The 26,108-nt window shown below is 48.8% G+C and overlaps 2 protein-coding genes across 2 annotated transcripts in view; one reads left to right on the forward strand and one right to left on the reverse strand.

The window, feature by feature from the left end:
* Positions 1–10,044: 10,044 nt before the first annotated feature.
* Positions 10,045–22,932, reverse strand: CLSPN (claspin). The gene is made up of 25 exons (XM_018081293.3): positions 22,744–22,932; positions 22,458–22,569; positions 21,493–21,947; positions 21,010–21,174; positions 20,327–20,416; positions 20,028–20,100; positions 19,682–19,790; positions 18,629–19,182; positions 18,000–18,191; positions 17,388–17,581; positions 16,826–17,028; positions 16,602–16,666; positions 15,987–16,192; positions 15,367–15,527; positions 15,044–15,270; positions 14,735–14,849; positions 14,237–14,318; positions 13,817–13,911; positions 13,050–13,214; positions 12,843–12,964; positions 12,447–12,574; positions 12,050–12,155; positions 11,885–11,967; positions 11,535–11,696; positions 10,045–11,361 (listed from the first exon to the last, which is right to left on the reverse strand). Exons 1-25 carry the CDS (start codon positions 22,744–22,746, stop codon positions 11,248–11,250), a joined length of 3,981 nt encoding a protein of 1,326 aa, XP_017936782.1. The 5' UTR covers positions 22,747–22,932; the 3' UTR covers positions 10,045–11,247.
* A 1,420-nt stretch (positions 22,933–24,352) lies between these two features.
* LOC103756553 (protein argonaute-4) overlaps positions 24,353–26,108 on the forward strand; it is a 17,238-nt gene continuing 15,482 nt past the window's right edge. The window contains exon 1 of the mRNA XM_018081281.2: positions 24,353–24,749. The gene's annotated coding sequence lies outside the window, so the exon portion shown is untranslated. The remainder of the gene's footprint in view (positions 24,750–26,108) is intronic.

Raw genomic sequence — 26,108 nt, forward strand, 5'->3', positions numbered from 1 at the left:
GCTTCAGGTCTGACACTGCCAGTGGGAACAGGAGCCACTGGTACCTTCGTGCTGCCCCAGGACTGCAGGGTTGGGGCTGGAAAACCTCATGTCAGGAGCACTGATGGGTCCTGCCGATGGAGGGAGCAGGAGGAGGAAGAGGATGCTATAAAGGGTTTGTCCTCTTGGCCTCACAAATTTTAAAAACAATGCTCTTATTTTCATAGATCCTGGGCATTTTTGTAAGCTGAGGGAAAGAAAAGCAACCCCAGGCTGTACAAGTGCTGGCATTCCTCTCTGGAGAGGGGCTGGAAAAGCTGCTGGCCAGGATGGGGGAAAGCATCTCTGCCAGCCCAGCCCCATCCCCAGCCATGCTCCATCCTCATCCCTGTCCCCATCCCTGTCCCATCCCCGTCCTACCCTCTCATGCAGCATCCCATTGTCTGCATTTCCCACAGGATTTTCTGGGGAAAACACCACTGGAAGGCTGGGGAAGGGGCAGAGGGGGCTGGATCCAGGCAATCCCTCTCCCCTGCCCTCAGCCCCAGCCCCTGGCCAGTCCCGCTGCCTGATCTACCTGTAACCCAAACTCTATTTCAATCAGAATCAAGAGCAGTAGTGGGAGCACCGAGTTTGGTGAAAAATGCCAGGAATCTGCAGCCAGATTGGATTTCAGAGGATCCCAGAATCCCGCAGAGGCCAGACCACTTGCACAGGACTGGAGGTCAGAGCCTGCTCCCTGCAACAGCTCCCAGCCCTGGGATTAGCCTTTGGGGCAGCACCAGGGACAGGAGGAAGAGGAGGTGGAGGAAGGGGCTGCAGGGCTGGGGAGCCCAGAGGAGGTGGGACCCTCCCTCCAGAGGGATGAGCCATCGGTGATGGGGACTCTGGTCACCTGGAGGGGGGAGACACCTCACCAAACCACTCCTGTTGGGGGGGAAGCCTCCTTCCTCTTTGCTTTCCTAAAACCTCCAAAAAAGCAGTTTCTCTTCGTTTGGGGTTTCTCTTGGCCAAGGGAGCGGGGCTGACGTTCCACAGATGTTCCCTCTGCGGCTCCTCCGCTGCTGAGCCACAAAAAGGGAATATTGCTGCCAACTCCACCCCTTTCATCAGACCAGGACCCAAAAATCACCATTTCCTCTCGGCCTGTGAATCACTAATAAACTCCAGACAGAAAGGTCTGATTGGGAAATTGTTTGGGAAACGGAGAGGAAGGGGGAGGGCTGGGCTCCCACTGCAGCCGGTGCCTCTAGGTGGCTTTGCCCCTCAGTGTCACCTCCCAGTGCCACGGGCAGGTCCCTGCCTTGGGATCCCCAAACCTGCTCTGGCCACGGGCCCACCCCTGGCTGCAGGCAGAGCTCTGCAGTGGATGGATCTGTCTGTCTGCAAAGGCTGGGGGGTGAAAATCTCTGCTTACATTGAAGTATATATTTTTTATTTGGCTGCTGTGCCGGGGCTGTGGCATGCAGGGAAACATTCCCATCGTTTGGTACCTGTAGCTCGGTGCCTCATCAGCCTCTGGGCACAGGATCCTCAGCTCAAGTGCCCGTGGAAGGGCTGATGTCTTTAGAGGGGAAGGGGACTTGTGACGTGTCCTGCAGCCCAGACCCCTCCCTCCCTGCCAATGGAACAGTGATGGCCCTGCAGCTCCCACCACCCCCCAACTGCTGCACACTTGTCCTGACACAGAAAGGCTCCACATTTGGACCTCATAAAGCAGAAAAATTTCAGGATTTTGAAATTTCGGTCTTGGACCCAAATCTGATACATTCCACAAATGCTTTAATTTATCCCTTTGTCACAACATTCAATAAAAGGTTTCGTTTCAGCCGCACTGCTTTGATTAATAACTGTAACAGATTCTAACCTGAAGGAATCCTCTGATATTGCGTCCGTGGAAATTAAATGTTTGATTGCACATAGTCAGGATTTTCTGATGTGGAAGCGGCTCCACTGGAGAACTTTGAACAAGCTCTAATCAAGAAACACTCTGAGTTATTTTTCCTTCACCTATAACAAGTCAAAACATCTGTTAAAAATTCAATCAGAGCAAAACTGGCTGAAAAAAAAAATAAATTAAAATTTGGGGTGTGCAATGAAATGATTGTGCAGGTTGCAGCCAGGTGGGATGGCAGCACATAGGGTTGGCACATAGGGTGCCCACCTGGCCAGCACAGGCTGTGAGAAGTGGGGTCCCATGGGGGGGTCCCACCACCCCGTCCCCTCTTGCCCCAGCACCAAGTGGGACACCAAGGCAGCAGGTGCCAGCCCCAGGGAGCCACTCAGTGCTGGCCAGGACCACTCCAGCAGAAAAATGGGGCAAAAGGGGCCTTTTGGGCTGAAAAGGACATTTTCTATATGCTTGAAATCCTCTGCGCTTTAATACAAGCAAAAACCACCGGGAATCCAGGCTTGGGTTCCTTCTCCTTCCTCTCGTCCTCTCCCGTGGCAGGGTGAGGGGTTTGCATCTCTCCAATCTGCAGCAGAAGGCAGAGGGATGGGAAGGAAGAGGGAAAACCAAAATCCCACTGGAATTTGGGAACAGGAGCGCTTTTCCACGGGCACGGCACGAGCAGGGAGCCGCCGCCTCTTGGTGCCGATCCCGGCTGTGCCCAGGCTGTGCCACAGGGAGCACTGGCACAGTTTTGAGGTCAGAAAGCGGAGTTTTCAGCAATTAGAGTGGCATGCCAAGATAAATCCCTGCTTCCTGGCGGATCCGTTCCCATCGGCCGCAGCCCCAGCGAGACGGACCCGGCGAGGGGCTCTGCTGGCGGGAACAGCCCGGCACATTCTCTCTGCATGGGTGGAATTCCCTCCGCTACCGAGGTTATTATCTCCCAACAGGAACCAACAATATCCTCTCATTTAGGCACTAATTCGAACAATGTGCGCCGGCCGGGGGAGGAAGGGCCCTCGCTGCTCCAGAGCCTTTGAAAAATCCCGGCGGGAGCCAAACCAGAGGGAAAACAAAACCCTGGGATGCTACGAATGGCTCAGCGTGGCAGGGCCGGGACCGGAGCCGGTGCTGGAGGCTCCAGCCATGATGCTGGAAAGATCCGTGGTGCTGCCAGTGCAGGGCATGGCACAGGGACAGGAGGGACATGAGGCACCTGTGTCCCAGCTCCTATCCAGGGAATATCAGCCTCGAGGCCATGCTGGAGTAGACAGCCCCATCCATGGGGAGGTTTTGCCCAATGGAAAAATCACCTCCTCTGCTTAACCAACCTGTTCAGCCTCACAATTCCAGTTCCCATCGAGCAGGAGGGTGAAGTAAAACATTTCTGAACTTGTTGTACTGCAGAGCTCGCAGGAGGCACCAGGAAAAGCTCATCCCATCCCCACCACCATCTCCATCCCCATCCCTCTCTCATCCTCGTCTCCATCTCCAGCCTCATTCTCAGCCTCATCCCCATCCCCATCCCCACCCTTGTGCCCATCTCTATCCCCATTTCCATCCTCGTGCCATTCCCATCTCCATCTCCAGCCTCATTCCTGACCCCATTCCCACCTCCATCCCCATCCCAGTGCCTGCTGGAATGCAGTATCCCATTCCCACTGGTCACCCCAGAGGTGATCCCTCCTGGGCACAGCCCACAGGGGGTTTCCAGGGGGATATGGGGGGATTCTCCCACATTTACTCCACGTTGTGGATATTCACCCCCACGCGGGGAAAGCAGGCGCATTCCCCCTTCCCCGACGGGGATATCAGTTGGAACATCATCTAATTGATTACATGGAAATTGCTGCTGGTGGAAAGGGAAGCCCTTCCCTTGCTCTCGGTGAATTAATTTCGCTTTTGCCATTCTTGGCTGTGCTCAATTAATCTTGTTAAAGTGATACAATTTTAGCTCACACTTCACTCACGGGTACCAGGGAGGCCCTGGTGGGTAACTGGGGGGTTGGTTAATCATGGAATAGAATCCTGGCCCTGCACAGGACATGCCAACAATCCCACCCTGTCCCTCAGAGCGTTGTCCAAACCCTCCTGGAGCTCTGGCAGCCTTGGGGCTGTGCCCACTGCCCTGGGGAGCCTGGGCAGTGCCCAACCACCCTCTGGGGGAAGAACCTTTCCCTGAGATCCAACCTAAACCTCCCAGTGATGCTGGGATGGACTCCACCAGGCACCTGTGTGGCCACGAGCACCCAAAGCATCAGGCTCATCCCAGGCCCCCAGTGCTGAGTGGTACCCCAGGATGCCACCCCTGCCCAGGGCACCAGGGCCACAGGGATGCAGGATGCTGGGTGGGGAGCCTGGGCTGTCCCCAGCTCCACATCCAGACAAAGAGCATTGGCAGCCCCCGGCAGCTGGTGTGGGGGGACATAATCCCACAAAAGTCCTGCTCCGGGGGGCTCAGCGGGAGAGGGGAAGGACACATCGCTGAGCTCCCGCCTGTCCTGCCCCACTATTGACTGCCTAAACAGTTCTTTGGTGATTACAATGTAAATATAGCTTTTCATGGAGTAAAGGCCTTTTATGGGATCCACACACACTTAACCACTTAACCCCGGCGACAAAAAGAGCAGTGAATGAGCTGTTTAGAGGCTGCTCGTGCAGAAAAGCTGGGCCTGAATAGGATTTGGGGATGTCTGTGTATCAATTGCTGTGCTCCGGGGGCCCTCAATGGGGCTCCTGCGTTCGAGCATGTGCCAAAGGGCTCGCGTGGGTACGGACGGGGTGTCAGAAAAAAAAAAAAGGAGAAGAAAAAAAGCAGCTGCTTCTCTTTAATAAAACAATGATTTATTCATAGCGACTTGGGGAAGGGGCAGGAGGACACCGGGGTACAGTGAAGTGATGCTTGCCCTGCTCTGTGCCTGGGAGAGGCTCAGGGGATGAGCCTGCCCGGGGAGTGGGAGGCGTGGGGACCCCCAGAACAGCCCGTGGGGACCCCCAGAACAGCCCGTGGGGACCCCGGAGCAGCACACAGGGACCTTGGAGCAGCACTCAGGGACCCTGAAGCAGCACACAGGGACCCCAGAGCAGCCTGGGTGGCAGAGCCAGGTCCTGCTGCAGCCCCATCCAGGTGGTGAGGGTGTCCCTGTGGCTCCACTTCTTCAGGCCAGGCACTTTTTGGGGCTTGGGGACACCCCTCTGCTCTTCCTCTGCCACATGGGCACCTTTGCAGTTGGTGTCACCCCTGCCCCGGGAGCAGCAGCAGGGCCATGTAGGGGCTGACGTGAGGCTCAGCCTGACACGCCCCATGAATTTCGGGCTGGGAGCAGGGAACAGTGCCTGGGACAAAAGTTAGGGGAGGCAACTGTTGGGGACCCCAACATGGCCACTTGGCACCAACACTCTGGCAGGGAAGTGGCACCAGAGGGACACCAGCAGGTCCCGTCCCCTCCACAGACGGGATCACACCGAGGTCCCGACGGGCTGATGAGACACAGACTGAGCCCGGCCACGGCCCTATTTTTAGGCCTGTGCAGATGGAGGGATGAAAGCAGAGGGGGAGGTAGGGCAGGAATAGGAATGAAAGACAAACAAACGCCAAGCAGATGTTGGGAGCAGGGCTCTTCCCCTCGCAGGATGTGCACGTGGCTCCCGGCAACGCCGGCTCGGCTGCCTCGACCCCCAGAGCCCAGGGGACTGTGGGGGGACCAGGGCAGAGCAGGGAGTGATGTCCCCTTTTCCCCCACTGCTGAGGATCACACTGGCCCTCTACCAAAGTGGGGCCACATCAGCCCTGTGCCCTCATTTGTGGCCCTGGTGAATTTTGGGTGAGGATCTTGCTGTCAAGTCCCTGAATTTTGAATTAAAAGCACCCTGTGGTCACCATGGCACAGCTCTAGGGACAGCTGTGGCTTCAGGCAGCGGCCCCAGCCCACTGGCACCAGGCTCACCAAGCCAGGGTCACCACCAGCACCACGATGGGAGGCTGTGCTGGGGCACCTCAGGAGCTGTTTTCATACTTTGGGGCTCGTGTCATCCCAGCTCTGGAGATCACACACGCTCAGCAGATCTGTAGGTGGAGCGAAGGCCACCAAGACCGGCCCAGCTCTGCCTGTGAGCTCATCCCAGATGCCTCACTCGGAGCTTTGTACCCCGAGCGTGGTGAAATCGGGACCACATGGAGGCTTTAATTGCCTGTTGCTTTAATTATCGTCTCCCAGCAGTGGCTGGAGGGGTTGGCTGGGATGTGCATCCTGCAGGAGATGCTGGCTGTGGTCACTGCCCTGCCATGGAGTTGGGATGGGATGGGAAATGTCCTGGATGCCAAAACCTCTGTGTGGGTCCTTGACTGGGAGGCTGCTGTGGGGTGGCTCGTTCAGGCACCACAACCTGCCAGCCTGCGGGCTCAGGGTGCCCTGGGGACCCACAGCAGTGCCCATCCCATCACGGTGCCAGCCCAGAGCTGGGACTGGGAACAAGCCAGCCCAGGTGGCAGCTCCCAGACCTCACATTGCCAGGCAGGATCAGGCCCCTGTGCCCCAGCCAGGCTCACTAAGGAGCAGGAAGGAGGAAGGAAAAACCATTTTTTTCTCTAATCTAGTGTTTAATTGGGAAAGGTCGGGGGTTTCAAAGCCCTCCTCCAGGTTTCCTGTAAAACAGGAGCGTGGAAACACCACCTCTGGATCCCAGGCAGGTGGGAAGGCAGCATCAGTGCCTTGTGGTTAATTATTCTTCCTGCACAGCAATGAGAGTCAGTGAAGTGGCAGCTGGAAATTGGGCAGTGCAGGAAGGTGCTGCAGGACTGGGCCATGTCCACCTCCAGCCAGGACCTCGGGGCTGAGCCCAGCCTGGCACAGTGACCTCAACCAGCCATGCTGGGATGCAGGACAATCCTGGGCTCTGTGCAGCATCCCCGTGGCACAGGTGAGGGCTTGGACACCACAGGGGCTTCTGCGGTGCCAGGTGGGTGCCAGGACACACGTGAATGTGCCCCTTGGATACTGCACTGCAGGCACAAACACCATCAAATATTGAAAATCAATGGGCCACTGCAAGGGAAGCAGCACAGACTGTGTTGCATGAAAACAGCCCTGAGGAGCGGAGAAAAAATATTAGCTAAAAATAAAATTAATCTCTTGCAAAGCTGTAAGATTTCTGCTTCCCCTCCCCCCTCCACTGCAATCTTTTATGTCATTTTCTTTAATTACAGCTGGTTTAGATCTCTGCTGCCCGGAGAAGCAGAGCTGGAGTCAGCCCTGAATTGGGCTTCTGGATGATACAGGAGAAAATAACAACCCCCCAGGACGGAACATCTGCCCACCCAGAGCACGGGCAGCGCTGGGATCAACAGTGATGGCTGATAGTTAACAGGGGATGGAACTGCTGCTCTACAGGTCACCCACTAAACCCAGCCCTGCAGGTCTCACAGAGCTGTTTTCCAGGCCATGAGCCTGTCTGGACTCTGCACACCCAGGAGCCCCCCCGGCTGCTGGGATCCTGTCTTGGGGCATGAGGAATTCCAGTGAGGGGGGGGCTGTTTCAGGCTCAGCTTTTGGGAATACAACAGCAATTGGAGTGTCCAACCCGTCAGTAACAGAGGGCTCTTGTTTTTACTATATTCCTGTTGTGTTTCTCTGTTTCTGGATTTATCTCCTCCGTGTCAGTTTGACTCCAGCCATCCCTGCTGCTCTCTCTGCCTCCTCCGTTTCCTTTTCCAACAAGAGAACCCAAAGCAAAAGAAACAGGCACCAAAACCATCACCTGCTCTGTTCCCCAAACCAACACATGTTAAAAATGCTTATATGGATCCAAAAACCTGCCCCATCCATCACTGGGCAAGGGATGCACCAGCCCACGAGCAGGGGAAAACCAGAGAGGGTAAATAATTGTGACATGGCTGCTCTGGCAGACACCCCCCCTGTGTGCCTGGGGGGCTTTTTGTCCTTTAACCCCCTTAATGGGTCTGGGACAACTGATTAGAGGCCCAGGACAGATGAGGTGCAGAGCTCACGTGGTGAGTGCTCACCAAACCTGCCCCACGCTGCTTTTCATGTGTCCACTCCGACATAATTTTTCACATGTTGGAAATACAGATGATTTTAGCCTGGGTCCATCTGGTTTCCCAAATAACCTGTCTACTTGATAAATAACATAAATTAAATTAGACAAGACAAACAAATAGTTTTTTTTCTCTCCCCCTTTCAGTCTCTTGGCAAAAAAGGGAAAGAAAACATAATTCAGTGAGTGCCTTGAGCCCCGAGGAGCGGCGCGGCGGCAGGAGCTGGGATTATAAACGTGTCTGCAATGTCAACCTGCACCACACACCCAGGGCCGCTCCTCCCTCTGCTTTTAAGCCCTTTTTTTAAATTTCTTCGTTATCATTTGGGTTCCTAAAGGCTCATTCTCTCTGCAAACTCAGCAGGTAACAGTACATGTTAGCAGCACTGCGGTGCTGTCAAGGATCAGCAGCTCGGATCCCAAAGGCTTTATTCCTCCTGTTCCCTGCAGGGGAAAGGGAAACTGAGGCACGGAGGTGTTGTTATCAGAGCTGCCCAACTGGGGTGAAAATCCACATCCTGCCAGGCTGCAGCCACTTCTGCACCAAACAAAATCAAAACCAAACCTCACGGATCCTGACTTGCAGCTGTAACTGCTCGGAGTTATCCCAAGGTACAACTAGAGGGGAAAAGCAGGGAGGGAAGCAGAAGCAGCTCTTCCTTCAGCCCAGGACAGCCCTGCAGACACCACTTCACAGAAGCATTTAGGATGGAAAAGACCTCCAGGATCATCGAGTCCAACCTTTGACCAGCTCCAGCTCAGGCTGAGCTGCAGCACTGCCCGGGGCTGGGCACAGGACCCTCATCCTGCTCTGCCCAGCCATTCCCTCCTTCCCAGCTCACTCCTGGCACTTCCAGCAGCAAGAGGGAGGATTTTTCTCCCTGTTAACACAGCGGCCTCATGTCAGTGCCAGGAGGGGGGAGCTGAATCGATACCTGAAAATGAGAAGGCAAAGCTGAGTCAATGTGCCAGACAGGAGCAGGGGGAGCCCCGGAAAAGCCAGAGGGAGGAGATGGATTGGGAGCAGGGCAGGACAGGGGTGGGAGCACAGGAAGGGCCAGGGCCAGGCCCACAGCTCTGGGGATGGAGTCTGGCACAAGGAGCAGCAGCAGCATCTCAGCACGAGGCTCAACCCTCCTGCTGTTGAGATTCCACACAGGACGTGTCCCTGGCCTCCTACCACTGCTCCCCTTCCATGGAATGTGCTCCCAGGCAAGGAATCTGTCTTAAAGGGAAAATTCTGAAGGGAAAACAAAATAAAAGGCAGAATTATGGCCAGCATGTGGTGAAGAGAGGCCAGGAAGCCACTAGGACTCAGCCAACCCTCTAAAGGTGCTCTTCAAGCTTCCACTTTCTAATGCAAAAATGGAGCAGTTTCAGGTCTCTCTAAAATGTAATCCTTTCCAATGCCAGGGCATGGACAACTGCAAGAATTTCCCCTGCAGTCAAGACACAGTTTAAGCTTTAGTGATTCTGCCTTCCCCTTTTGCCAGAGGAAGCACATTCTCTTGCTGCTCTCTAGTGGCAAAATTCAGAGAAAATGCCCAATTTTGCAGCTTGGAATAATTTTATCCAATAAATCTGTGATGAATTAGTACAACTTACTGATCAGAGAAACATCATGACAGGGAATTAAGAGGATGTTCAGAAATCATCTTTCAGTTACACTGTTCTTTAGGAAACTTCTAATAATGAAGGAGGAAAGCCTATTTCTCTTCCTTTAAACCTCCAATCCCAAATCCAGGTAACATTAATTACTAGAATTGCTGGTATGAGCTGAAACAGGCACTCCTCAAGCCCAGGATAAAGGAAGTTTTGTCTAGCAACTAAAAAACCCAAAACTATTGAAGCAAGAAAAAAGCAACATATTCTTCAGGCCAAGGATTTTATGCAAACCCAAGTGGAGGACTTGGGGAGTTGAGAATTCACACTCCAATAAACACAGGGGGTTGTTTTTGCTGTGTTCCAATAGTATTGCAGCTGTTCCTAGTGAAGGGCTTATAGTGTGGCTACAAAAGCAATGAAAATAAAGAGACAGACAAAAATATTGGGGAAAAAAACCCCAACACACATATATACAACTGAGTGAAATCCTGTAAATTAATTCCAACTGCCTCCAAAATTAAAACCACATTTTATTGTAAATTTGCACTTCAATTAGTACCATAGTTCTTTATAAACATAATATACAATAAAACATTTTACACACAGCACACCAGGTGTGTGCTCACGATGGTACAAAATTTACAGCCCAGACACTTCTCTGACATGTTGGCACCTCAAGAATGTGACATCCAGTCCCAGAGATGTTCAGTCTCACAGAGCAGGATCCTGTGGCACCATTATCTGCTCTCCAACACCTTCAACATGTGACCAGAACCATCAGGAATGCTGGATATGCTGGCTCAAGTTTCTCTCACACTATTTAGAATAGTTGTGAATGATGGTTCCTTCTTAATTCCCTCATCCTAGACCAGCCCTTTCCTTACTGGCTGCTCAGGAATGGATGGTTTCTCCTGGATGAGTGCAGCTTCCATGAAAACAACGGAATGGATAATTTAAGACAGTCTGAAGTTGGGCAAACCAAACCAAACCAAACCAGCCAACTCTCCCCACCAAAGCAAATAAAAATCCCACATACCTCCTCTCCCACGTTACTCACATCCTTCCCTCTCCACACACACATTCATCTGCATGTTTAAGGATATCAACAGTAATAAAAACTTGGAAAGAAACCCTTCTCATACTGGGACCTTTTTTTTACAAAGTAAACATTTCAGAGATAAATTAGAGCTTCTTAAAAGGTGAAGCTTAATAAATGCTCAACGTTAGAGAAAACAAGACACTGGAGGAAGGCACAGCTAAAACTTTGTGCTGCAGGTGTAAAGGACAGTGTCCTGCCACAGCCAGCACAGCTGCCTTCTCTCCCAGGGCTGCAGAAATCCCTCCTTTCTTGTGCTTTCAGCTAAATGAGGCATTTCTGTGTCATCCCTGTCACACAAATGGCATTTCCAGGTGGAACTGATACCACTGCAACACCTGTGAGGGCAGCCCTAACAGCAGGGTCAGGTTCCTTAATGCTTGGGAAAGACCAGGTTAGCATTTCATTCCAAACCAGGAATGGACTCTGTGCTCCCATCTGCCACGGAAAACTGGCAAGGAACAAAGGGGAATGCACAGAACCACTGCCTGGAAATCACTGGAACCTGTGAAGGAGGTGGCAGCAGTTTGTTTCCCTGCCTGGTGACTGTTGGCAGATTGGCTGAGCAAACTGCAGCTGGCAAAGAGGAGACATGGCTTCTGGCCCTGAACAGGAATATTCAGCTCTCCAAGAACTGGAAGATGCTTCGGCTCTGACTGGTTTCCTCTGTGCTCTCCACCCTGGGCCGCTTGGCCAGCGATGTTACCGCTGCAGAAGGGCCTCTCTTCTTCACCTAAGGGGAGTAAAATACATTAAGATACACAAAGTCCTCCCAAAAGATTAAATTCTCAGTTATGAGATAATTATTTGGTGTGACAGCAATGCTCTTAACTGCTTGGCAGAGTTCAGTGCCTGTGTGTTCAAATAATCTACACAACTGGCAGCACCTGCCACCCACATCTTTACCTGAGGTTTTGATTTCTCTTTTGCCTCTTCACTCTTCTCTGGGGAAAGTGTATGAAAGACAAAATTCCTTGAATTTCGAGGGGCATTTGGATTCAGATCTGACATTGCTGCCAGTTTCTGAAGGACAGCTTTAGGTCTCTTCAACAGAGACCCATTTTTTATCTGAAGGACAAAGAAAAGCTGTGTTAAACCACTCACAGGAACAAGACAGGTTGTTTAGCAAGTTACTCTTCATAGTAAAACTACTCCCTACTCAAATGTTCCTACAATACAAAGCAGGAGTGCCCAGCATGCAGGGGCAGCTGACTTGGCTGTGTTGGGAAATGCCATTTTTCAGGATCATCACTCACCTGGCTGTCACTGGCAGGTCTGAATGCTTCAAAGGGGTTCCTGGGTAACAGGGCAGTGTCCCGTGCCACCACTGCTGGGCTGGCTGGCAGAGACACACAGAGAGTTCAGACACTGACCTTTCCTTCTCTTTATTTGCTTATCACTTCAATAAAATTCAAGCTCACCTTTCTTCTGCAGGGACTTGGCAGTCACTTTTTTTGCTAGTTTCATGAATTCACTGTCTTCACCAATTTCTTCCTCTTCCTCCTCCTGCTCTTTGTTTTTTTCCTTCTGTAACAGAGAAAATAGAAAAGAAATTCCTATTAAGAACAAACATTTCATTCAGTATTTTAAGCAGACCAAGTATTTTCTTTATGTAAATTAATATATTATTTATTTACTTTCTACTGTAAGAGTTCATTACGATTTCTTAGATACTTTATCATCCTTGTTCTATTAATGAACAGCATCACATTCAGCTGAGAAATCTGACCAAATCCTGAAGTTTAACTTGAGGAACAAACAGCTTCCCACCCAGCAATGACAGAGACTGAGCAAGCCTCTCTGGCAGCTCAGCAATACCTGCTCACGAAGCCACTGCTCTCGCTCGAATCGCTCCTTCCTCCACTTCACTTCTGTCTCATCAAACTGCTCGTTGTCCTCATCATTATCTGAGTCTCCCTGGAACAAGTCCATCTGTGAGGCAAAATCTAGGCAAAGAAATGAGATAGTTATCTATCCATTTTAAAAATGCAGACTAGTAAAAAACAACAACAAAGACCATCCATAACAAAACCAAAAATCAATCAAACAAACAGAACAAAAAACTCCAATGAAATAAAAACACAGAAACACCCCCCCTGATTTATCCCTGAAGTGCTTTGTTTAGGACCACTGAGGACTCCTGCGTGCTGTTCCATGTCCAGACACAGCCTGTTCCCCACGCCTGCCCCTCTCCCAGCTCTGATCCCAGCTCACCTATGTTTTTCCAGCGGAACCTCCTGGTCCTGCCCGGGCCGTCGCTGTGCAGGTCCCCGTCGGGCAGGTACCTCTCCTGGTACAGGCGGAGCTGGCGCTTGTCGTCATCCAGCATGGCCTTCCTGCAGCACAGGGCACAGGGAGAGCTTAGGCCAGGGGACACCCCAGAGCCAAGACCTCACACACACTGCTGCTGCTGCCACTGACATGTGTAGTTTATGGATTTGGTTTCCTAATTCCACTTCACTGGGCAGCTCCTCGTCGATCAGCTCCTCTTCGTACTCGTTCAGGTCTTCGCCGTCGTACTCATCCTCACTCCCCACGTCACTCCCCGACAGCTCTGCCTCGTCTTCCATGAAATCCCGCAGCTTTCTGGAAAAGGATGTTAAAAGAGTTCGGTTTGGGGGCACAGCAATCATCACACAAATCTTCAGGAAGCAAGACTGATCCTTTGACATAAAATTAACACATTTCCTAAGGATGTATCGGTTTCTCCTGCAATTTTTGGAAAGACCAAGCCTTGAGTTCTTGCCCATTCACACACACACAGTCTGTCAACATGCAGCACCCCAAAGTAGTGTCATCCACCAGATTCCTTACCAGAGGTGATGGCAGGAACCACCAACCAGAGCTTTTACTTACTAGAACAAATAAGATCTAAGACACGAGGAGCGAGAACAATTCTCTTGCATCCTATTTCTTGGTAAAAAAAAAATGTTGCATTGCTTTCATTGTGGCCTTTTGATTTTCATTAATAATGAGAATTGTAATCAAAATTATCTACAACCCACCAGCAACACAGTTGGACTCACACAATGTGACAGCACCAGAGCAAAAAACCAGAGACATATGAAAAACCAGACCACATAAACATCAGCTACTAATGCTGGAGAGGGAAAAATTACAAATCACATTTCTAGTGCTATTAGTATTCTATTCTCTGGCAATTAATTTACAAAAAAAGATGTTCTTACAGTTTCTTCTTCAAGCCCTGTCTATGTCTCAGCACTGCTTCCTCTTCATCGCTCGTTTCTGCTTCTTCAGTAGCACTGTCTCCATCTTTTTCGTCCTGTCAAAGAGAAAATTTTCAGAAATAAAGGAATTTTTGGCAGTGGATTGCTTTGTAATGACAGATTCTGCTGTTCTCAATCAAGAAACAGAGTAAAACACCAGAGGTTTTTCAGAGGATTTGCTATGCTGACACATTATCCAGTGTATCATAATATTGAGGAGACATTTTGAATGATCCAGACTTCGCTCTTGGAAGTGTCTCAGTAGCTTGGTATGGAACTTGTGATACTTTGCATTGATGGATATATTAAAAAAAACAGGAAAATAAATGGAATTATCTTAGTCAGGAGCTGTAGCAGCCACCTGGCTCCATCAGTCCCCACCTCTTCACTTGCAAAGGCATCTTCATCTGTTAAGAGCTGAAAACCACCAAGTTCTTCTTGTTCCTCCTCCTCTTCCTCTTCCCTAGGGGAAAAGTGAATGGGAAAAATGCACATTTTCAGGTTTTGCAGCAAATCAAGGCAAAATTTCAACCACCATCCAGCTGGTGTCAGGCAATTCCCTGTGAGTGACAACCCAGAACAGACCTCAAAAGTCCCACTTTTAACCATTTTTTCTCAGTTTAATGCAAGTTCTTCAATGTTTCTCTCACTACCACTGAAAGTCAAGGAATTCCCCCTTCACGGTAGCTGTGGGAAACAGTTTATGCTGCCAATTTAGAGAGTGACTGCTGAGCAACTTGCAATATTCCTCCCCTTCAGCTCCAAAACAAACCACACTTTTGCTGACAGCAAATTGATGTCAAACAAGAAAACATGTCAAGAGTGAAACAAGACAGGTGCTAGAAAAGCTTCTGGAAATTTCAGGAGAGCCATGCTAACCTGTCTGTGGGAAAGGAGCCTGAACAGAGCTCCAGAGCCTCTGCCATTGGATCTTCTATGTCACTGTCTTTTTCTGCCTTGGAAGACACCGAAGAAGCCCATGTGGGAGAACCTGCTACAGAAAGCAGTAAGATGGCAACTTATTTCTACTCTTAAAGTGTCAGAGAACTTCCCAGAAACAACAGTGTGCAAGCTCCCAACAAAGATGAAATTCCACACGTGGCACCAGTGCCCAGACCTGAAGGTACCCCAGCAAAAAGCTTCTAAATGAAGCAACCAGCAAAGCTGAAAAGAGAATTCAGGACATACTCTGAGACACGAATTTTCCTGAACAAAGATTGAGCAGTTCTTCCATGTTCTGCTTTTTGCTGCTGCTGGGGTTTGGCACATGTTCAGCTTGGCTGCTGAACTGTCCAGAGCACAGGTCCAGCAACTCATCCATGTTGGCATCCATGGCATTCTCATCCATGCTTGCCAGAGGCAGCTGATGCTTGGAGGACTGGTATTTATTCCTGTGTTGTCCAACATTCAAGAACCTGAAAGAAAGGCTGTAGTTAGAAAAATCTTGCTGAATGGTACATCCTGTTTATACTAACAGGCACAAACCACCCTCCTTTACACCCATCACTTACCCATCTGCATCAAGCAGCTGGCTCTGAGTGTCATCTTCCAGGGAAAATTGAAACCGAGACTCCCCAGCCCCTGGAAACAAACTCTTGGGTTCAGGAGAGGCATTGTACAGGTCCTGGGAATCTTCTATGGGAAGGGAGGGCTCAGATGTCTTTCCTGAGCTCTATTCAAAGGAACATGAAAATATCTAAGTTGTTTTGCAAACCTAAATTCAAAAGCAAGAACGGAATAAAACAATTAAGTTATTTTAAAGGATTAAGACTATGCAGGAGTCAAGTCTGTCCACACTGCTCCAATAAATTACAGGGGTTCACTGATATCAGATGTTGTGCAGTCCATGTAAATACACTTAGAAACCGTATTTATGATGCACATATTTTAGATATAAAAACCAGATTATAGCATCTTTGATGCTTTAGAATATAAGTTTTTATAAAGTCATTTTTATCCATTCCAATGTGGACACGTTGTAAGCTCCAGGAACAGTCTGCTCCTCTGAAATCTTACTCTTCCCAAAGCATTTGCCTGGTTTGATTTCTTTGATAGCCCTGACCAGCAGAATAAAATACATTTATTCCCCACCCACTGTGTCAATATAAGACAGTGAGGCTGAGAACCTCACCTTGGAAGCAGAGCTGATGAAGCTTGTTTTGAAGAAGCCTGGGGAGGGTGACCTGAACCCTCCTGCTGCAGGGAAGAAGGTCCCTCCCCGGGAGGCCTGTTTGTTACAGGGCTGGTAGGATGGGATCATGGAGCCAATGAACTCAAAGCTGCTGTTGTGGCTGTTGTCCTTTGCCAGTGTTGGCAGAGAAAATGAATCATCATCCTCTGGAAATAAAAAAATACAGTGCTTAACTTCTTTTTTTTTTTGTGTGTGTGTGACCCAGCAGAACCTCAATACAACGTTTTGCAACTCTGACACTTTGCTAAAGACTCATTATTTTGTGGTCAGGTTGGATTTCCTTCTTCTCAGAGGATGCATGTTACACTTTTTGTATGGAATTTCATATTATTGATTCCTGATATTTCATATTTCTTCCAGTATTATTTTGAACTTTATTTTCCTCTAGTTTTTTCAAGTCCTCCCATTTTTTTCATCAATCTAAAGTTTTATAATCATGCTATAAAACTGTACAGGTGATGAGATAACAGAAATACTGAGTACCAATCTCAAATTTAAACTTCTACTTGTGCCAAGTGAAAAAAAATGCTAGTTAGGATAATAATTCTACTTTACCTAACTTGGTAGAGCCTTTGTCTGCAGCTTCTTCCATTTCCAGTTTCTCATCAGGAAGAGAATACCTGCAATTCATTAAATAAAAGGTATTTGCTAATAAATTCAGGATGAGTTGCAAAACAAACAAGGTGACAAACAAAAATTCCTATAAAACTCTTCAAACAAAAACATCTACATGTAATCAAATTTAAAATTGCTCAGTCACCGTTTTTAAGGCTATTTACCCCATTTTTGAGGAGCTGTCCTTAAAAAGCATCAATGTAGACTCTGTTGAAGGATGTTTTAGAACAGAATCACAGTGCTCAGATTTCTCCAGCTTTTCCCCATCAACTGATTCTTTGTCCGTTTCTTTATCACCATCTTCAACGTGTTTCTCTTCTGTATCTTCATTATCTTCCTCTGCTTCATCAAGCAGAAACTCTGACTCCTAAAAGACATCCCCAAATATGGCACAGAGATGGTGATTATTGCCATGGCAAACCCTACCCCAGGTCAGGCAGGTAACCTGTTTGGCCCCACCAGGAACAAGCCAAGGGTATGTAAAAAGAGAAAGGAGCATCAGAACCTTTTATACGCTTATATTTGATTTTAATAGTGTTTAGACAAACAAAGAAAATACTAACAAATAAAGTTTCAGACAATCCAAACCCTGAAAGTGACAAATGCAGCCATTTTTTAGCTTCTGGGAATCTCCCTCATTAACAGTGTACAGAAGTCACATTGCACTGGGGAGAGGAAGCAGAACAGAGAAGCTGATGAGGTTATGGAAAAGTGCTGCATACAGACCTCGTGGTCACCTTCTTCCTCCTCCTCAGACTCATCTGTCATCTCTTCCTCCTCCTCCTCCTCCTCCTCCTCCTCCTCCTCCAGCATCTCCTCGTTATCCAGTTTGAACAGTGCCTGCCGCTTCTGGCGCTCCTCGGTCCTGCGGAGCTTCATGGCCTCCTGCAGCTTGGCCTTCAGGGCCTGGAGCTTCTCCCCTGGGCAGGAACGGAACAAGGGAATGGTTGGAGCTGGAAGGGACCCTAAAGACCACCCAGTCCCACCCCCCTGCCATGGGCAGGGACACCTCCCCCTAGCCCAGGGTGCTCCAAGCCCCGTCCAACCCAGCCTTGGGCACTTCCAGGGATGGGGCAGCCACAGCTTCTCATGGAAGCATGAAAAATGCAAGGAACCAGTTGCAGAGACCTGACTGAGGCTGTTCTACACTGGCCACTGCTATTTAAGAGGTCTACCAAGATTTATTTTTTTAAAGACAGAGAGGGACCATAATCATCTCAGAGATGAAGAACCCTTCACCTGTATTTCCAAGGGCAGAGCTGGGAAACAGAGAATGAGAGAGGAGAATAAAGACCAAGTGTTTTCCAATTCAATCCTCATCACTTCTCCCCCACCAACCTGGCTTTGTGTGGGCCATTTCCTCCAGGCTCTCTGCAGCCAACACTGCTGGCACCACATCTGCTCTCAGTTCCTCCTTCCCATCAGACGTTGTCTCCTTACGGATGATGTTCATGTTTATGGCCCGCTCTGGTTTGGATTTTGATGTTCTGAGAATGTGCTTCAAGAAACGTGCTTTCAGGGCTTCCAGTTCTTTAAAGGCATATTAGATTAAATTAGTTTGATAGCATTTAAAAGCATTGAGCACTGAAAGTTGTAGCAAGAGTAGGCCTTGAGATTGTTTTTTTTCCTAAGGGTAGTTTAAAAATTAAATCTTTAATACTAAAATATTTGCAAATCCATTCTATTTTCTAATAATAAAGCATTACAGGATATTTTTGCTGTAATTTGTATTTTATTGATATTAGCTGATATTGGATTACCTTACCAGTGACCACCATTTATCCACAAGACCTCACTTCCAGCCCAGCCTCCCAGACACCAGGCAAATCCAAATTTCTATTAACACATCTCAGAGAATCCACAGTAGTAAGTGAATGTGCCTGACTGTTCTATCACCTAAATACTTCTCAGAGATTTTCCAGCTAAAGTCAGGTCAATGCTGCTCAGGATTACAACACAAGTGATACCTTTGTTTGAATCAGCTTCATCGAGGTTTATGAAGGATTCGTTGTCAGAGCAGATTCTTGGCTTGATGGACAGGTCTATTCCCAGCTCACGAAGTTTATCCAGCTTGGATTTCCTCACTTTTTCAGGCTGTGCCACCAATCCAGGCCCTGCCTGGTGACTGTTTGTTTCACCTGGTACGTCTGGTGCTGTTTGGCCTCTTTGCTCAAGGGCATCTCCTGCTGCTGGAGGAATTTCACTCTCCTTTTGCTCACCACCATCAGTGCTCAGGAGGTTGGAGAGCTGCTGCTCCTCTGTGGTATCACCAGTTGTTACAGTCTCAACTGCACAGGAACCCTCATTATCCTGCCTGGGCTGCTCAGCACAGTCCTCTGGCAAGTTCTTCCCCACAGCAGCAAGAGGCTCATTCACAGCAGCATCAACATCTCTGCCAAGGCTCCTTTCTGGTTCAGCAGCTGCTGATTGATCACCTTCCACTGGCCCCTCTGTGCAATCCCTGCTCAAGTTCCCAGTGGCTGCAGATTCCTCATTTAGGGGCAGCTGGTATTTTGAGGACCTAACGAAGGCAGAAAGAAATGTACCATCCATGGCTGGTGTGAAAGGGAGCAGAGGGTGAGAACAAACCCAGAGAGAAAGAAATCATTTTCCAATTATTGCCATCAATGTGTAGGAAGAGGTGAAGGACAGAAATCTGGAAAACCATTTGGAGAACAGAAGGAAGTGCAAAGACTTTGTACTAGTTCCATTATCACAGTACCAAATTCCTGAGGGATCCTGTGATTACTGTAGCTTCAGTATTTTACTACTCATTACTCAAAAAAAACCCACCAAAACATTGGGGTCCAGCCTAAACCCCATTAAAGCAACTTTGCAAGAGGAAGTTCATTCATCTTAGTTACTCCTGGGCTCTGATTACTCCAACAGTAGCACTGTGTCATGACTGCAGCAGTGCTTTATGCCAACAGTGATATTCTCCAAATGGCCAGGTGTTCAAGGAATTCAAGGAGCCTAACAAAGCCTGAAAAAAGAATCATGAGGAAGGTTTAAGTCCTTACTTGAGCAAGGCCATGGCATTTCCTTGGCAGGCTGGTCGAGGTCTGCGCTTGTAGAAGTCGTGGATGGTTTTCGTCTCAGGCACGTGGTATGGGAGGGACACAGATGATTCTGCCAAAGAAAGGAGGTGAGAGAAAACTCAAAACATCCAAGACATTTATTTGATAACAAGTGTCTTTGTTTTCATTAGTTACAAAAATACCTTTAACAGCATCGAGCACCCTTCAACCCTCAGTAACTCCTGTCAGGTCAAAGGAGGCTCGAACCTTTGGGGTAAATCCTTTCAATTTCTCCCCTGAATTTCTGAACAGTTTATACTCCTCTACACACCAAGAATTAAAGTTTTACCTCTAATAAGTCGTTGGGTCTCACTGTGCAGTTGTTTAATGGCCTCTTTACTCAACCTTGCTGCTTTCCGCTCCTTAGGGGAAGAAAAGAAAGGTTTCTGAAGTCAGGAAACAAAACACAGGGCTCTCTTTCTACTTCTTAAATAGCTTACTTTTCCCTTCAAACAGAAAGGAGTCAGAATAAAGCAGCTAGTTTAAAAAAAAAAATTAAAAATAGCAAACCAACAAAACCACTGGACACTGTGCATACATTTGTGTCAGAAAAAACAACACAGAGCTTTAAAAAGAATACCAGCTCACCTTCCTCTTTGGTTCCTTTAGCACAGGCTCCTCATCCTCCTCATCAAATACATGTTTGTAGCCCTCACTCTCCAAAAAACGTTCTTTGTTCTACAGGGCATAAAAAGAGACTCGATTATTTATCTTGATACAAAGGCACTACCAAGGGCAAACCAGTGAAAAATAACTGTACAGAACCACCACTGGTCAGCAAAACCACCACAAATCCCACATAATGGCAGATTTCCAAAGGTCCTGCCCCAGTGTGATCTTTATAACTTGCCAGGACAACACCCCTCCATCTTTAGGAACAAAAACCAAAGGACTGTTCTCCCCTCTGCCACAGTGATACAACTCCACCATTGTCAAAGAGAGTTTTAGTACCTGCTCATGTGCAAATTCCTCACTAAAAAACAATAATCATGGAATGGTTTGGGCTGGAAGGGACCTTAATGCCCGTCCAGTCCCACCCCCTGCCATGGGCAGGGACACCTTCCACTGCCCCAGGTTGCTCCAAGCCCCATCCAACCTGGCCTTGGACACTCCCAGGGATGGAGCAGCCACAGCTTCTCTGGGCAACCTGTGCCAGGGCCTCCCCACCCTCACAGGGAAGGATTTCTTCCCAATATCCCATCTAACCCTGCCCTCTGGCAGTTTGAAAGAGAGTATATTTACAATAATCTTGTACCACAATCAACTGTTACCTTGTGTTTTTTCACTTTGTTTTTCATTGCTGCTCGTATGGATTCCAGGGACTCCTCATCCTCGGGGGGGTGATCATCCTCATCTTCTAAGCCATTATCAAAGAGCTCTTTGTCATCCAGAGGACATCCACTGTCATTGAAGGGGAACCTCTCACCACCATCCACCTGCTTCCAGAAGAGTGAAGTATTTGTGTGATTCATTTCAGAAGGTCCCTTTGGTTCTTTGGCACTAATTTAAGATGACATTAAATCCTCGACCATTAGATGCAGATTGAACTGCAAATTTAATCTAATTTAGTTTAATCTAATCTGCAAAATTTGCAGATTAGACTTGTCTGGTGCTCTGTGGATCCCTGTGGATCCCACACCTGCTGCAGGAATGTGGACAGCACAACACTGAAGCACTGGAACAGAACAACCACAAGCAACAATAAATTGAACTTAGTTGAGAAAATATCTGAGATTTTCTGCCAAAAAACCCACCTCTGCCCCAGGCTTCTTTTCTTTTTTCAGCTGTTTAAGGACCTCCATTCTTTTTTCCTTCTCCTTCCTTCTTCTTGATTTCCCTACAGCTTTTCTTTCTGTCTCCTCTTCAACATCGTGTTTGTGTTTCCTGTAATTTCTCCCAGATTTTAGGGGTCTCTCCTCTCCTGGCTCACCCTGAGCCAAGCCAGGTATCCTGCCTGTTTCCAGGTTTTCAGTCTGTAGCTGGTCACCAGTGTCACTGTCCTCACTGTCCAGCAGAGCCTGGCGAATCCGACTGGATTTCTTGTTCCTCTGGGCAGCAACGTTCTCCTTTTCCTCCCCGTTTCCCTTATCTGCACCCAGAGTCTCCTCCTGCAGGGACGAGCCTCTCTCCTCTCCATCTTCACTCTCACTGTCCTGCAGCACCTTCTTGCTTTTTCCTTTCTTACGTACAAAAACCTCTTCTTCTGAATCTGACGAAATACGTGGAAACAAAACAGAAATCCCACAAGTTAATTAACAAGCAGTCAGAGTTCCATCTCTTCAATTTCACGGGTGTCGCCATCTGCACCAAATCAGCTTGAACTCAACTTTTCAAAACCCACTTCTCCCCATAGTGCAGCATTTAATTAAACCCAAACTGATGTTAAAGGTTTTTAACCTATTAAAAAAAAAAAGGCAAAGCTGAAAATCCTTCACTGATGGTGACTTGCCTTGAAAGAGTAATAAAACCCCAAAGTAAAAGTACAGGGGTCAAAAAAATCACAAAAGAAAGGGAATAAGCAATTAAGGCACTCACATCCCATTCATTATTTTCCTTTCTGTACCTCAAAAAACGCTTTTCAGAGATTTACAGATGCCTGAGCAACAAAAAGGAGTTTGGATTCCTGCAGGCCAAGCAACGGCAAGTTCCTAGAAAGGCATTTATGAAACAAAAAAATGCAGCGTTGTAGGGAAAAGCAGATTCTGGGAAGATTACAGACCTCTGTCCTCGCAGGAGGCTGAGCCCTGGCCCGTCTCACAGCTGCCCTGGCCACTGTCAGAGTCGCTGTCCAGGGCCTTCTGCAAGTCGGGGTTCAAATCTGCCAACGGCAACTACAAAGCAAAACACAATTGATCTCGTCATGGCAAATATTGGTTATGTGGTTTGACTCCGAACTCATTTCAAAACCTGGCCAACCTCACACACAACGGAATACACACCATTATCGTGTTATATTTTAACTATTGGTATCTACACGTTTACTGATATTTGTTAATGGTATTTACCATATTTACCAACGCACATGGCTATTTACAAAAGGGGAGGTGACACTATGTCAGCTTTCGCTACGACTTAAAGGCGAGTTTGCGCAGAAGAATAACAGACTCCACACCGGGCGATGGGATTTTATTCAGACACGATATTTCATTATTCGCTGATTTTCCCCCAAAGCCCTCGGCCCGGGCCCCTCCCATCATGCACCGCGCCCTCAGGGACAGGCCGCGCGCGGCGCTCCCGGCGTGCCCCGCGGCCGGAACAGCGGGCGCGGGGCACGCCGGGAGTTGTAGTCCGCGAGGAACACCAAGCCCGGTGGCGGCGCGGGACCGAGGCCGGCGGGCAGGAATGGCTACAGCCACCAGTCCCCATACCTGTTACGGCCACTGGCACGGGCACCGCTACCGCCACTCCTCGCTGCCCCTCTGCCAGAGGAGCCGCGAGGGCCGCAGGCAGCCGCCAGCAGCCGCCCGTCCGTGTCAGAGCGGAGGGGAGCGCGGTAGCACTCACCTCAACGGGAACCCCCCCGCCGCTGGTCGCCGCTCCCGGTGCCGCGCCATGTCCCACCCGCGCTCCCGCCGTCCGGGAACCGCTTCGAGCCTTCGCGCGCTGCCTTGGCCCCGCCCCGCGCCCCGGGACAGCAATGGCCGCGCTGAACGACCCCGGCAGCCCCGCCCCTCACAGTGCTATTGGGCGGGTTTCCCGCGTAGCCCCGCCCCCTCGACCGGGACCAATCGCTGCTCGCGCTGCGAGTGCGCCCGGGCTCTGTGGCGCCTCCTGGCGGCGGGGGCGCTGCCCGCGCGCGGGACCCGTGAGGGGCCGTGAGGGGCCGTGAGCGCAGTTACTGACGTTGTGGGACGGGGAGGCAGCATTTCAAATTTCACATCGTATCTATGGGTTAAACGGAGCCTATGTCCCTTTTTTTTACCTCTGTTGCCTAAAAGCGGCACTAAAAGAAACTTCTGAGGCTCAATTCGTGAGCTTCAGAAGCCAGGCATTCCTTTACCTTGGCGCCCTGCGCGGCCACAGCACGACAGGTGCCCTGGGAATCATTTCACCAAAGTGCACACCGAGGTATGTTCACTACAGCATATATGTTAGCATGACATGATTATTCACTGTTCATTCTCCACATTCCTCTTACATATTCATGGCATTTCCCAACGCATATATGCATGTCCTTATAAGGCTTCTGAGGGTCTTCATCACGGACCTTGGTGGTCTTCTCTATCTGAAGCCTCCCTCAGGTTCTAAGTGACCGCTTTGTAAACTTCTTTAAGACAATGCACATGGTTAAAAAGTAACTGGGTGTTGCCTTGCTGGCTGCCATGTGCTCATGGATATTAGATACACACAGTGCTGTAAGTGCCGGCACTGTCCCATTTATGGAATAAAAGATATCCCTCTTCCATTGGTGTCTGTACAGCCACGCTCTGGGCCAACCCCATCAAGGATTTTGTGAAGGCTTGAACCTTTTGGGTAAATCCTTTCAGTTTCTCCCTTGAATTTCTCAATAGTTTATACCCCTCTGCATACAGAGAATTTAAGTTTTGCCTCTAATAAGTGATTGGTCTCACTGTGTAGTTGTATGATGGCTTCTTTTCTTAACCTTGCAGCTTTCCGCTCATTAAGGGGAAGAGCCACAGTTTTGTGAGGGACAAGGAGCAGATGAACTGATCTACCACGACAGTTCCCGTGGAGCCAACGAGCCTGAGAATGAAGGAAGTGAGAAAATCAAATGTCCGTGAAACCCACCACGACCACCACAATTCTGCTTTCCTGTAGCTGCTGCAGGAGCTACAGTAATTAATTTAATAATTAGTGTTTAGTAACAGGGGACAGATGCTGGCTTTGCACAAAAACACCTCCTCAAAGCTGTGCTCTCATTGCTGCGTCAGGAATAGTTCAGAGTCAGCTGACAAGAATAAGGTGGCAAAAAGATTGGCCACAAGCCTTATTAGGTAATTTCTGCTCCCAACTTCTTACTCATACCTGGCACACAGAGGCAACGGAATAGGTAAATGTTTGCCATTAAGGAGGTTCTGAACTAACCACAGACTTTCAGCACTTAAGACATTCATGCTTTAAAAACTGGCTTATGAATCTATTCTTTATTAAACAACATACTCCTTCCCCAGCTTGTAGCAGGTGAGGTGTTTAGAAGCAAATATTCAGAACAAATCCTGTCATAACTATGGCCTGTCATTCCCAAATCCAGTCTTGCTCCTGGAAATGTGGCTGTTTTCAAGATAAGGGTGGGTTAACATGTAGAAATGAGGTTCTGACCACTCTGGCAGTCAGGATGTCTCAATACGTATGGAATATTTATCAAGTTAATCGAATTTATAATACTTTAAATATAGGCTTTGCTTGTCATACTCAGCATCTCACAGGACTGAGCCTCTGTATTGCCAATTTTCTTGAGGTAGAGATTATATCTTTGGTGGGGTTTTTTAAGTACTATTTGTGTAGCCCTACATACATGTGTTTTATACATAGATATGCTGAACAATAGCATGGAAATGTTGCCAGACACCGCGGGGTTTGTTACTGGTCTTGTAAAACCGGTGTTTCCCTCAAGTGTTCATCAGCTGCTGTCAGGGGGATTATATGAGAATCCCAGATCTATATGAGTCTCTGATTTCATTTCATTTTAAAATAGGTTTTTGATGTTTCAGCTTGGAAAGCATCAACCCTGCAGGTTATAAAAGGCAAATAAAGTGGACTCGGCATTTATTATTTATAAAATGTTTTGACTTCTGACCTCCCGGTGAGTCAGCAGAGGGTTGTTGGCTGAACAGAACCCGGGGGGGGTGCACGAGGGAGCAGCTCCCTGAAACAGCGTGAGCTGCTTAGAAAGGCCAGGAGTCCCCAGCCCCTTTATTTAAGGGCACTTGGCTGCAGATGTTGGCTTTCAGAAAAGTACAAATGTACTGTCTTTGAGCCCAATGCCTCGACGGGGCTGGGGATCCTCTGTGCTCAGGGGGAGTGACCAGCATGGGGGCCACGGGGAGGTGACCCCCAGGAGCCGTGGGGCACAGCCAGGTCCCAGGCAGGTCACCTGCAGCAGGTGGCACAGGAACACATCCAGGTGGGTTTGGGATGTCTCCAGAGAGGGAGACTCCCTGGACAGATGTTCTGCCCTCCAGGGAAAGAAGTTCTGCCTCATGCTGAGGCGGAAATTGTTGTGTTTTAGTTTATGGCCATTGCTCCTCGTCCTGTTGCTGCAAAATGGAAAAGAGCTTTTTCAGAGGTGCCCAGCAACAGGACGAGGAGCAGTGGCCATAAACTCAAAACACGTCCTCAACATGAGGAAGAACTTTTTTCCCTGGAGGATGGAGAGCCCTGTCACAGCTGCCCAGGGAGGGTGCAGAGT

Source organism: Manacus vitellinus, unplaced genomic scaffold, assembly GCF_001715985.3.
Source record: "Manacus vitellinus isolate BGI_N305 unplaced genomic scaffold, ASM171598v3 scaffold_52_pilon, whole genome shotgun sequence".
Lineage (NCBI taxonomy): Eukaryota > Metazoa > Chordata > Aves > Passeriformes > Pipridae > Manacus > Manacus vitellinus.

What these genes read in the sequence shown, in the direction of transcription:
- CLSPN (XM_018081293.3), bottom strand. An exon ending in TGAAGCTGATTCAAACAAAG is followed by an intron (nt 18,192 to 18,628) that starts GTATCACTTGTG and finishes ATGCCTTTAAAG; the next exon opens with AACTGGAAGCCCTGAAAGCA. An exon ending in CAAATCCATAAACTACACAT is followed by an intron (nt 12,965 to 13,049) that starts GTCAGTGGCAGC and finishes CCTGTGCTGCAG; the next exon opens with GAAGGCCATGCTGGATGACG.